The 12,500-nt window shown below is 44.8% G+C and overlaps 3 protein-coding genes and 1 non-coding gene across 7 annotated transcripts in view; 1 reads left to right on the top strand and 3 right to left on the bottom strand.

The window, feature by feature from the left end:
- Positions 1 to 1,496, bottom strand: part of LOC143142128 (neurobeachin-like protein 1) — a gene marked incomplete at its 3' end in the record, with an annotated part of 14,523 nt that extends 13,027 nt beyond the window's left edge. The window contains 2 exon segments of the mRNA XM_076302841.1: positions 13 to 544; positions 1,367 to 1,496. Of these exon segments, the coding sequence (XP_076158956.1) occupies positions 13 to 63 (51 nt within the window).
- An 818-nt stretch (positions 1,497 to 2,314) lies between these two features.
- On the top strand, positions 2,315 to 2,387 carry trnar-ccg (transfer RNA arginine (anticodon CCG)). Its single transcript has one exon. It is a non-coding gene; the product is annotated as a tRNA-Arg (tRNA).
- Positions 2,388 to 6,642: 4,255 nt separating this feature from the next.
- On the bottom strand, positions 6,643 to 12,469 carry LOC143142703 (cyclic nucleotide-binding domain-containing protein 2-like). The gene is made up of 10 exons (XM_076303778.1): positions 12,422 to 12,469; positions 11,805 to 11,870; positions 10,010 to 10,213; positions 9,655 to 9,699; positions 9,316 to 9,479; positions 8,955 to 9,111; positions 8,345 to 8,496; positions 7,625 to 7,763; positions 6,872 to 6,953; positions 6,643 to 6,746 (listed from the first exon to the last, which is right to left on the bottom strand). The coding sequence occupies exons 1-10, from the start codon at positions 12,467 to 12,469 to the stop codon at positions 6,643 to 6,645; spliced, it is 1,161 nt and encodes a 386-aa protein (XP_076159893.1).
- The window catches only part of stradb (STE20 related adaptor beta), a 21,556-nt gene continuing 21,216 nt past the window's right edge, over positions 12,161 to 12,500 (bottom strand). For all 4 annotated transcript variants that reach the window (XM_076302845.1, XM_076302842.1, XM_076302843.1 and 1 more), the window contains one exon: positions 12,161 to 12,500. This exon is cut by the window's right edge and continues 1,990 nt beyond it. The gene's annotated coding sequence lies outside the window, so the exon portion shown is untranslated.

Here is a 12,500-nt window from a genome sequence, read left to right on the forward strand (position 1 = left end):
GTTACTGGTTACCTTGTTACAGTAGAGCATCCACACCTCGTACAACCGCTCGTTTGATGCCATTCTGCTGGATGCGCGGCTCCAGCGAGCATGTAGGCAGCTATTAGATAACAATCCTGTCCCTCACTTCTCACGGCTCCACATTGTTCTGAAAGAATAATTTTTGGCAGATACGGCAACACAGGACGTGGTGCCACATCAGCTGGCGATGATCACCCAACCACAGCAATAAATAGCCAAGGAAAGTGTTTTCTAAATGCGTCTCCCAAACGATGAAAATGTACTCGACAACGAGCAGATCAGTTGAGTCTGGTTGGTACGGCAGCAATGTGTTATTTCCGATTGAGGTGGTAGGCAGGCTGTGCTAACAGCGAGAAGTTCTCCGCGCACCGATCCATCTTGAATTCCCAGGTGACTGAGCGATGTGAGGTAGTGTTGTGTTTCCTGCTCAACTGGCTGCCACCGTTCAACTGGCACTTCGAAGTCCGATCGGTCCGTCGGGATTTGAATATCTCTTTTCCTCTTCCGCTGTCTGGTGTTCAACCTGTAGAAAACGACAATGACAAGCAATATAACAGCCCGCCATTAGACTAATTTGTTTAGATGAGTCAACAAAGATGCACAACAGCGAGTGAATGACGACAATTGTGGTCTGAACTAAAAGCCCACACCCGTCCCTCCTAAAATAAAGTCCCCAAAATCCAGAGGACAGTGCTGTAGGCCTTATTCAGTGAGCAGAAACACAATCCTCCAGAATAACCGTGAAAGAATGACATCACCGACGAGGCAGCTCACCAACTCCCTTAACAAACGACCACAGCACCAGTTCAACTCCATAACAAAAGTTCTCAAATGCCAAACACTGAACATCTCACATGCAAAGCTGTAGGCTTTAAATAATTAGCAATACTTGAAATCCATCATCGGTTACTAGCCTACTATAGCTTTGTCCAGTCAACTGTAGCCAACAGGATTATCAAGTTAACGTTACCTTTACAAAACTGAGCTATTCTTAAACCCATGTTAACGTTACTCGATTTGGGAAAGTGTGATAGAAACCCGTGCTCCAAACTTTGAGGCGACTTGACGGCTTTAATTGGCCGTTCACTGCAAGTTATCAAAACGAAGTTATGCTCGCTAGTTCAGGCATATGAGATAGCCTGCTTTTTTGTGTTGATCGGAACAGTGAAAATATTGTCACATTGAGAAGCTGCCCCTCCTCATAGTCACAGAAGTCAATATCACATTTTTTTCTGTGTTATACGAGGAAAGTGCACATTCATCAACAAAAAGCAAGAAACGTCTCGAAATGTCGTTCACTACGACACATTTTGAAGTAATCGAAAGTCAGTTGTGAATCACTCACCAGTAGATCTCGTTCATCCGAAATTCAACAACCGCTGTCCAACCTGACATCCAGGTATTTACTCGTTAATGCCGTCAACATCGAATGAGAGGGCAATTTCACAAGGAAACTTCACTAGCAGCAGCAACGCACTGGCGGCAGCAGCAACGCAACGCAACAGCAGAGGCAGGAGGGGTTTGTTGATTTTTTTCCAGTCAGGTTTTACGACAGTAAGCTATTCCTTTACGTTGCCGATGTGGAGCTCGGAGCTCACGAGTAGTTAAGGGCGTGTCTTGGTTGTGACGGATCCACGCTTCTCTTACATTTTTATTGGCTGTTCTTCTTATGGGCCAAGCCTCTTTGGTTTATCTTGTTTGCTTGCGTGCAGTGTAGGCTAAATCATTTATTTATTGAAACATTCGTATGGAATGTAACAGTAGTGAAGTTGATGCAGCGTCACCACCACGCCCCTGTGTTTTTTCTTGTGCAGTTTCTTGTCCACTGTTCAGGCAATGCTGGCAGCAGAACCCTCTTCTCCAGTAGGCCTCACTGAAATGTAGGTCGAGACTGTAGCATTCGAGAAAAGTGCAACGGCTTATAGTGACAGTTTAAATCTCCCTCATGCATTTAAATATTTTGGAATTTAGGCTACATTCGTTGTCTACTTTGCTGAAGTAATTTGCCTTAACAGTGATGGGGAGCACCATCTACTGGCCTCATCAAGGCAGTGCAACAGTTGAAAATAACCATTGACAGTAGCCTACATAAAAGATGAATAATTGTTTTAAATAAATATGTAGGAAAACTTTGCTGCTTAAAAAGATAAATAAATATATTAGTTTCCGGAGTTTCTTCTATTAATTCTGCAAGACGCAGACATCCAGTCATAGGTTACTCTCTCAGTTTAGCAGTAGGGGGCTACAGAGAACCTGCTAAAACAATGGATAGGCTACACCCCTTCAACAGCAGGGCCCAGTGGCCTAATGGATAAGGCATCAGCCTCCGGAGCTGGGGATTGTGGGTTCAAGTCCCACCTGGGTCGACTTATTATAGGATAATAATGGTTCCTGTAATATAGCCTACAGTAGAAGCACTGGATTAACAACAGAAAATGTATGAGAGATCATAAACTGTGGATTCATCTGCACATACGGACATAATCACTCGGCCTTTCCACTGGGTGTTGATGCTGGTGAAATTGACGGCTGCTAATCTGCAGTGGGATGATTTGTTTAACTATTAGTGTGCACACTGTAGTCTAATCCTTTCAATCAATTATTATTATTTCAGTTTTAATAATTGACCACATTTCCAGTTGGATATAAGACATTACTGATGTCCAGGACATGATCATCGAGCCCTTACGTCTCCTTGCATATATCTGTGAGTTATAATATTTTCTATGCTTTTGTGCATCATACAGTGTTTTATGGTATCAAAACAATAACAATAAAAAAAAGTCTTGATGGTTTTTGCTAATACAAAACAGGTCATATAGAATGCTGAATGCTACTTTTTAATAAAAGCATTTTCCACTGTAGATGAGCGATGGATTCCAAGGATATGCAGGGGACCAAGCGAGCATCCTCTGCAGCATTCTGCCCCGCGGCTGTGTGTTTGCCCCTGGGCATGGTGTGTGTGAGCTCAGGTGGGTCTCCCGCCGGGGGTGGACTGGCCAGCGAGGGGTTTGTGGTTGGCTCTGACGCCGCAGGAGGTGGGCATGGCGCCACGGTCACGCTGCGGGCAGTAGGCCAACACGTCCATCGTCACTGCGACCTTAAACCTCTCCCATCCCTGGTGCCGTAGCAGCACGGTGCAGAGATCCTCGTCGCTAGAGCAGAGAGCATTATGGGAGAAAAGCGCACAGGTTAGACCCTTCAAGTAGAAGTATATATACTCTTTTGATCCCGTGAGGGAAATTTGGTCTCTACATTTATCCCAATCCGTGAATTAGTGAAACACACTCAGTGAACACACAGTGAGGTGAAGCACACACTAATCCCGGCGCAGTGAGCTGCCTGCATCAACAGCGGCGCTCGGGGAGCAGTGAGGGGTTAGGTGCCTTGCTCAAGGGCACTTCAGCCGTTCCTACTGGTCGGGGTTCAAACTGGCAACCCTCCGGTAACAGGTCCGAAGCACTAACCAGTAGGCCACGGCTGCCCCGTAAAGACTCGCACAGGCCAAACTCTGCTGCAAAAAAAGTTCTTTAGGTGTCCCTAGGCTACACAAAAGAAAAATGTACTATGATGCTGTACAAAGGCAAGTCACATACCTACTATGCATTTGGTCAAATGAGTTAGTTTTTCTCAGTTGCTAAAACACTAAAACCCATCGGCTGAAGAAAGTTCTCAGTTGCTTGAACTCATTGATGTTCAGTCTACGTGATGTTTTCGTTCATCAAAAGACAATGACAGAAAAATCTGAAATTTGTTTTGAGAAATGTACTTCTTCCTGAAAACTATGTTTTGAACAATGTGTTTTTTTTTTTTTTCTGGTGTATTGTTTACTGACTGCTTGATAGTGTTTATCATTTTGATAACTTTGTCTATGATTTGAGAGCAGTGTTTGATTTTGAGCACAAGTAAAACTGTTTTGAAGCGAAAGTTTGATTTTGCAAGAGGGGTCAGAGGTTTTGTAAATAGTGCTTAAAGGGGAACTTGGCAACTATTTCAATGTAATAAACCCGTTTAGAAATCATTTGGATGGTTAAATGACCTGTTCTGGTGAAAATGGTGACTTTCCCCGCTGCCCCTAGCGTTCCCAGGCGGAAAACGAACCTTGCAACATTGAGACTACCGGCCCCAGCTGTGGCGCAACTGGCTGGGGCACCTGCACCGTACGCCGGCGACCTGGGTTCGATTCCCTTCCTGTGGTCCTTTCCGGATCCCACCCCAACTCTCTCTCCCACTCGCTTCCTGTCACTCTCCACTGTCACCATCATTAAAGGCATAAAAAATATACTTTAAAAAAAACATTGAGACTACCGTCCGGAAAGAGAAGTGAGAAACAAGAAACTCGTTTTAAATCGTGTTTCTTACCTTGTAACATCCACATAGTTCTGCCAAACTTATGCTAACCGTTCGCTAGCTTGTAAACAAATCCATGTGCTTTATTGTTACCTTTTCCCACAGTTTGAAATAGCGTAATGCACAATTTCTCCAGCAGAGGGGGACATCCTGCCAAGTTTCCCTTTAAAGCTGAGGTTTTGCGTTTAATGTTTTAAGAAAACGGAGCAAAGTTTTCACACACAAAACTTCACCGTTTCATTGTTTGTTTAGTTACTGCACATTGCCTTAGTCTCACCTGCAGGGGTGTGGTGGTAGAAATGAATTCTTTGATCACCGTAAGGTGGACTGAACCGTGCAGTATTGGATTTTTAAAAAAGCCATTCAGAACATGTTTGATGATTGTGGCTGTTAATGTCCATTATTTATAACAATACCAGTGGTATTAAATGATTCATAAGGTGTTGATGAGTGTACATATTGTAAATGTGGATAATGTTTAATTGATTGATTTGAATTGATTTTTGAATGTTAAAAGTTGCAATTGGTGAAAAAACTCTTTTGAGAGGTGGATAAACTCTAATAAGAGGTGGATAAACTCTATTTCTGAAATTCCAGAAGTGAATCGACTGTGTTTATTTGCGTTTAGCCTCCACTAGCCCTGCTCATCTGGGATAGGCCTACCTAGGGCAGGTGTGTTTTGAGTCTTGTCTGGGATAGGCCTACCTAGGGCAGGTGTGTTTTGAGTCTCGTCTGGGATAGGCCTAACTGGTAGCCTGACGAGCCAGACCCACATTAAAATGTTCACAGTGCTCAGTCCGAGGGGCGGGATAATCGGTTGTCTCTCAAATTCCCTCTGCACGCAATAGGACAGCGCTATGAGTCCCATGCGTTTTCCCACCAGTGGAGCTAGTTGGCTAGTTCAAACTTTTGTCAACTTAAAAAAAGCTTAACGTGTCACGCTGTTCGTCAACAGCAACATCCATCTTCTTTGTTTTCAAGTAGCAGGGAATTCAAGCCAAACCGTTGCAACTCTGCCATCAATCATTATGTTAAGCCCACCTAACGTCTTTATACACGATTTGATTGGCCTGATAGAAGTTTCATTTTTCCAGCTCACAAGCCAACGGAGAGTTGCTAGACTAGCCCTGGCAGCAAATGTAATTCGCTGCCGCTAGGGTGCGTCTAGATTTCTAGGCTACCTAACTGGGGTAGGTGTGTGACTCAAAGTCTTACCTGGGATAGGTCTTCTGAATGTCCTTCAGTTTCTTCAGGGTTTCATCATCGACCAGCTCATCAAAGCAGGTCTTGTCCACTCTGAGAATCTCAACGCTCCGACTGACCAGCGTCAGGCTTCGGCTGTCCCTCTGTCTGTGTGGGATCAGGTACTCATTCAGACCCTGCACGCACACACACACACACACACACACACACACACACACACACACACACAGACACACACACACACACAAACACACACACAAACACAGACACATACACACACACACACACACACACACACACACACAGACACACACAGACACACACACAAACACAGACACACACACACACACACACACACACACACACACACACACACACAGGTCATAACAAACCAAGAGTATCTGTACATATACTATTAGAAGGGAATGAGGGACAGTCAACAACAGAGGGACATCTTTAGCCACCATGAGCCTCGCTGGGGGTCAGGGGGTGGAGCTTGCAGGTCTTACAAAAGTGCTGCCCTGTGGCAGGCTGTCAATCAGGAACCAAGCGGAGGTGGGGAGGTCAACGGGTGGGCCTTTCACTGGTGTGGGAGACCCTCTGTGGAGAGAGAGAGAGAGAGAGAGAGAGAGAGAGAGAAGAAGCAGAAGGAGGAATTGAGAGATAGAAAGATGGAGATATGAATGAATTGAGGACAAGAGAGAGAGAGAGGAAGAGAGAGAGGAAGGGAGAGAGAGAAGGGAAGAGAGAGAGTAAGGGAGAGAGAGAAGGGAAGAGAGAGTAAGGGAGAGAGAGAGAGGAAGAGAGAGAGGAAGGGAGAGAGAGAAGGGAAGAGAGAGAGGAAGGGAGAGAGAGAGAGGAAGAGAGAGAGTAAGGGAGAGAGAGAGAGGAAGAGAGAGAGTAAGGGAGAGAGAGAAGGGAAGAGAGAGAGGAAGCAAAAGAGAAAGATAGAGACGGAGAGATCGATTAATTGAAGAAGAAAGAGAGAGAGATGGATGGGGCAGGGGATAAAGGGATAGAGAGAGAAACAGACAGAGAGAAAGAGAGCAGGATGAGTTATTAATGTGTTCATGGGAAGGAAGGGGGCGGGGCCAACCTGTGTGTGTGTGTGCTGGTCTTCTCTGATGAGACACCCTCTGGCTGCCGTGGCGACACAGTCTTCACGCTGCTCTCTTAACAGGATGTGACACGACACACAGAAAACACACATGAGGACAACAACAATACAAACAGCAAACACTAACAGATACAGTGCTCACGTGTGTGTGTGTATGTGTGAGCATAGGCCTGTGTGTACCTGCACTCTGATGTTTTTTAAGCAGACGCTGGTACGTCTTGCACTTTGTCAGGTCCACCTTTCTAAGAACATCACACAGACCCTGAGAGGAGACAGAACACTTGGTCAGACAATGTCTCTCTCTCTTCCTCTCTTTCTCTCTCTCTCGCTTCCTCTCTTACTCTCTCTCTCTCTCTCTCTCTCTCTCTTTCTCTCTCTCTCGCTTCCTCTCTTTCTCTCTCTCTCACTCTCTCTTTCTCTCTCTCTCGCTTCCTCTCTTTCTCTCTCTCTCACTCTCCCTCTATCTCACTCTCTCTATCTTTCTCTCTCTTTCTCTCTCTCTCATTCTCCTTCTCTCTCACACTCTCTCTATCTCTCTCTCTCTCTCTGATTCAGCTCATACTCCTTTTAAATGTAAACTCTAGTCACCAGACACTACATAAAGGGCTTAAACTTTGACCACAAGATGATACCACACACACACACACACACACACACACACGCATACACACACACACACACACACACACACACACACACACACACACACACACACACACACACACACACGCACAGTCAATCACAGGTTATATACCAACACATAATATTTCACTCGTTCACAAAGAAAGTATTTCTGTATGTCAATCAGCTTGCTATACCCACAAACCTCAATCCTGCATGCTTACCCACGCTACAAAGATGAGGTTGCACAGACACACACACACACACACACACACACACACACACACACACACACACACAGTCAATCATTACCCGCGCTACAAAGATGAGGTTGCCCATGTCGTTGGTGTCCTTGACGACGATGCGTCCATGTCGGAACAGCTCTGCTTTGGAGTGGTCTGCCAAGCGTTCAATCAGGGGGGACGAGAAGGACGACACAAGCTCCAGGGACCTGCAGCAGAGGGCCGTAGGGTCAGACTCACAGGAAGTGTGGGAACTCTCTCCGATAGGACAACAACAACAACAACAACAACAACAACATCAGACTTGACTTCTATAATTAGGTGAGGCTTGCCAGCATTTCTCATCCCTCTGAAAATAAATAGATAAAGTCAAGAACAGAAAGAAAGAGTAGATAGATAGATAGATACATACATAGATAGTAAGAAAGAAAGAAAGATTTGCTAAATAAAAAAAAGACTTCTCCTTAAAAATGAAATAAAAAGCCATTTGGAACTTAGCCATAACTGAAAACATTTGTTTACCAATGTGCTATCATGTTTGGAATGGATGTAATATAGCAGGACAGAGGACTTCTATGACAGATGCTTTACGTGTGTGAGTGTCTCTTTAACAGCTCTGTGTGTGTATAGTGTCTCTTTAACTTCTATGTGTGTGTGGTGTCTATCTGTCTGTGTGTGTGTATGTGTGTGTGTCTTGTGACAGCTCTATGTGTGTGTGTGTGTGTGTGTGTGTGTGTGTGTTTATGAGCCCTATGCGTGTGTGGCGTCTCTTTATCTGCTCTCTAAGCACCTGAAGGAGTTGAAGCGGTACTCAAACTCGCGTTTTAATTCCACGTCCATCTTGTTGGCGAAGAAGTCCTCCTTGTCGATGACCATCAGCTCGGTCTCCTCCATACACACGACCGTCGCGTTCCTCCTCAGCCCCTTGATCAGGGCCACGTCCTACACAACACACCCCCATGGGATTCTACATCACACACTGGGTTAAAGTGACCACACTAACGGCAGAGGAACATGTATAATGTGGGGTAGGAAAGTGCAGGCCATATGAAACCACTGAGGATAACTCCCTTGAAATGGGTTTTGTTTGTCTCTCTCTCTTTCTCTCTCTCTACTCACCCACTGAGGATAACTCCCTTGAAATGAGTTTTGTTTGGAAATGTACGAAAATATAATGATTTAAACATATAGGCAAATATGCCAAATGTTTGACCGGAGCGATTTAACAGACAAGTACAACACATGGTCTCTACCTCTCTCTTCTCTCTCTCTCCTCTCTCTCTTTCTCTCTCTATCTCCCTCTCTTTCTCTCTCTCCTCTTTCTCTCTCTATCTCTCTCTCTATTTCTCTCTCTCTCTCTCTCTCTCTCTCTCTCTCTCTCTCCCTCTCTCTCTACTCACCCCGAAGCCCATGCCCTTTTTAATGAGGATGGGCTCCTTGTCCACGAAGGCGCTGTTGCCATCCTTGTCTTTGGTCACAGCCACTTGACCAGAAAACACAAAGTAGAAGCTGAATCCAAGGTCCCCCTTCTTTACCACCACCCTACGCCTCTCCAACCTCACAAACACACACACACACACACACACACACACACACACACACACACACACACACAAATATATAAAATTTAATTCACTGAACCTCAATTTACATAGGCTACACACGATACACACATACACACAAACAATGCATTCACATACACACACATCTCTGTGATTTGTGGCACTGTGTGTGTGTGTGTGTGTGTGTGTGTGTACTGACCTCTGGTAGCGGACAATGCGGGACAGCAGCAGCTGCAGGGTAGGACTGTAGCGGCGGAAACCGTCGATGGTGATCAACAGGCTGAGAAGCAGCAACACCTCCTGCTCTGACCGATGCTCTGGGTGCTTGCACATGATCTCCACCAGCTTCAGAGGAATGTGGTTCTGAAAGGGACACACACACACACACACACAAAACACCAAAACACACACACATTAAACATAGTAGTACACCTAGGACAGGCAAACACAACTTCCACGACCATGAGCTTAAACCACGTGCTGTTTATGGGGATTAGTTTAAAGAGTAGTGTAGAATAGTGTAAAGGTGACAATGTACCTTTTTGGTTTTGAAGTGGTTCAGATCAAACACAAGGTTTTTGCCCTGTCAAAGATATAACACTGTTTACACACAAATAACAATATTTCCCTGGGCAATACCCAAATCTCACACACCTGGTAACACACATACACTCCCTCCCTTCACCCCCCAAACCTTAAGACACACACACACACACACACACACACACACACACACACACACACACTCTGTACCTCCACTCCAAACCCGTCATACGCCATCACACACAGACTCACACACACACACACAAAGACACACACACACAGACACACAAACACAGACACACACACACAAACACAGGCACGCACACACACACACACATACACACACACACCACTCCTGCGAGCTGGGTGTTGAGGTTCTCCAGGATGTTGAGGTGCATGGAGTAGTTGGAGCGTGACATGAAGATGCGGCACACGCGCCACATGATCATGACGCTTCGCACGGACTGTCGGAAGAGCTCCAGCGCGCGCGGGTTGGTCAGACGTCTGCGTTCCCCGGGGCGCAGAGCCAGGACCTGCATCCCCGCCTTCTTCATCTGAGAGAGAGGGGGAGAGAAACGGAGAGAGAGAGAGAGAAACAGAGTGAGAGAGACAGAGCAGGAGAGAATGTGGATTTCAGTCAACACAGACACATTTGTTGTTAGAGTGAGTAGGCTATGTGTGTGTGTATGTTAGCACAGTCACCTGGGTGTGCCATCTCTGTTGTGAGTGGGTGTGTTGGCCTGCACTGTTTAGGGCCTACTTAGGCTAGGCTACTCAAGGCTAGTCTGTAACTTTTTCTACAACAAATGGACAGATGTATTTTTTGTTGTAGGCCTAGCCTAGTCTTTTTAGTCTTATGTCTCATAGCCATATCTCCTCATTCTCAATAGGCCTAGTCCTATTTTTCATGGATGGAATTGCTAAATTATTTCAATGACAAAATTTAAAGGTCCAGTAGGCTATGTAGGAAATAATGGAAAATAAACTGTAACCATTCCAAAAATGATCACCATATGTTGTCAGAGAGTAAGGAAACACGATGAATTGAAGCAATGGCTTATTTGACAACATTACTCTAACCCGTAAATCCCCGTAAAACACATGAAAAAAAATGAATTACGGGGCGGAATCTCTTGGAATTTTCGTTTATGTTTTGAACAATTAATTCTAGAATAGCGTATTAATAATGGGCTAGCACGTCCTTGGGTTGCCAAATTAGCAAAGGCCAACTGTCAACAGCTGTCAGTTAGTCATGAACGCCTACGAGAGGCAGGCAAATTTCCAAAATTAAAACAAGAAACAAATTAAGTGGACATCGGAGGAGCTTCCTGAGATGGTGACGTCTTTGTCAAACGAAGAATATCAAGTCTGACGCAGAGCTGGCCATATTTCTCCACAACAGGTAGCCTAGGCTAAACTTCATCTGCATCGCTAACTTCAGCTAAATATGTTACGTTGGTTAGAGAGGTATTTTTTGTTTTCACTGTTTCCGTAATGTGTAGCTGGGTCATGGTTGGAGAAACGTTCAAGCAGCTGCAGGTCAACTAACGTTAGCTAGCTAAGTCTTCATTACACCTGGCAACCCAAAAGAGGCTCGCGTCTGGTAGTATTAACTTCATTGTTCAGACTTCACTCTTATTGATATAAGGTAAGATAAAATAATTTAGTTGTAACATGTAGCATAAATCATTTCCTTAGTGGTTCAGGCGTTAGTGAAAATAAAATGCAAGATAGGTCAACATTGTTTTTCTCACCATTACGTTCAGTAAAGCTCGCCAGATAACGGCTCTGCTGGAACCAAACAAACCGCGCAGGTATGGTAACCAAAGATTCTAGAGTGCACCGACACCGCAACGTGCCATTCAATCACGTTGTTTTAATTTATAGCCTACGCTGTAACGTAGCCTAGTTAAAGTCATGGGCCTTTAGGTCGCTTCAAACATAAAAAAGAAACATTATTAGACATTTTAACTAGGCCTACGTATTCACCATATGAAAACTATTAACACGCTAAGTCTTTGTCTAATTTCCAGTTATTTCTCCAATAATAGCCTAAACGACCGTAGGCCTAACCTAGAGCAATCTCCAGGAAAAAACGTTTGATTTATTCCTACACTTTTTTTAGTATGGTATGCGATGGCCCACCTTGGCAGCACACAGCACAGGATACAGGCGCATGAACTCAGATGATGGAGTAGAGGTTTCAGTCCTCTGCCCATGAGAACGCGTTAAGCGATGAAGATAACAGTAATCCCTCTTCATCACATTGTGCCCTATAATTGCATCGCTTCTTAAGGGCATGGACAGATGTAGGTTAATTTCCGCATGAATAAATAGCGTCTTTAATTGAGTCCCAAAGTCTCCCCCGTGGCTCATCCGATCTGGGCCAAGAACCGTTTAGTCTCGTCTGGTGTCTGAGAAGGCAGACCTATTCCAATACCCAGAAATTAACTCTTCACACACAACACTACAACACATAAAGAAAGACAAGACTCAGATCATCTTAAAAACAGGATAAGAATATATTTTTTATACACCTAATGCTCATCATACAACAATTACTTTCCAAAAATGGACAAAGTGTCAGTTCTGCATATGTTATTATTGTCATCATAGGTCATAAATCACAGTTCAGACTGCATACTGTTGTTCAACAGTAGGCTACAAAGGTTTCTCCTTAAACTCCTTCTCTACACGCAGACTCTGTGAGGCAGTGTTCAGTTGAAGGCCAGACAGCAGCAGATGCCGGCCCAGACTCTGACCCGGATCTCAGCCGGATCTGGGCGGGCTCTGCAGCTGCCGGTTGCCATCTGGGGGCTACGGGGAAGCACAGTACTGCTG

The sequence above is a fragment of the Alosa pseudoharengus genome, unplaced genomic scaffold, assembly GCF_046254945.1.
Source record: "Alosa pseudoharengus isolate Yale_2024_CS ecotype anadromous, Long Island Sound unplaced genomic scaffold, YU_APseudo_1.1 YU_APseudo_1.1_scf_24, whole genome shotgun sequence".
Lineage (NCBI taxonomy): Eukaryota > Metazoa > Chordata > Actinopteri > Clupeiformes > Clupeidae > Alosa > Alosa pseudoharengus.

Coding starts and splice junctions, on each gene's coding strand:
- LOC143142703 (XM_076303778.1), bottom strand. CDS start 12,469: ATGGCAACCGGCAGCTGCAGAGCCCGCCCAGATCCGGCTGAGATCCGG. Junction 9,112..9,315: donor CGCATTGTCCGCTACCAGAG/GTCAGTACACAC, acceptor TGTGTTTGTGAG/GTTGGAGAGGCGTAGGGTGG. Junction 7,764..8,344: donor TACCGCTTCAACTCCTTCAG/GTGCTTAGAGAG, acceptor CCTCTGCTGCAG/GTCCCTGGAGCTTGTGTCGT.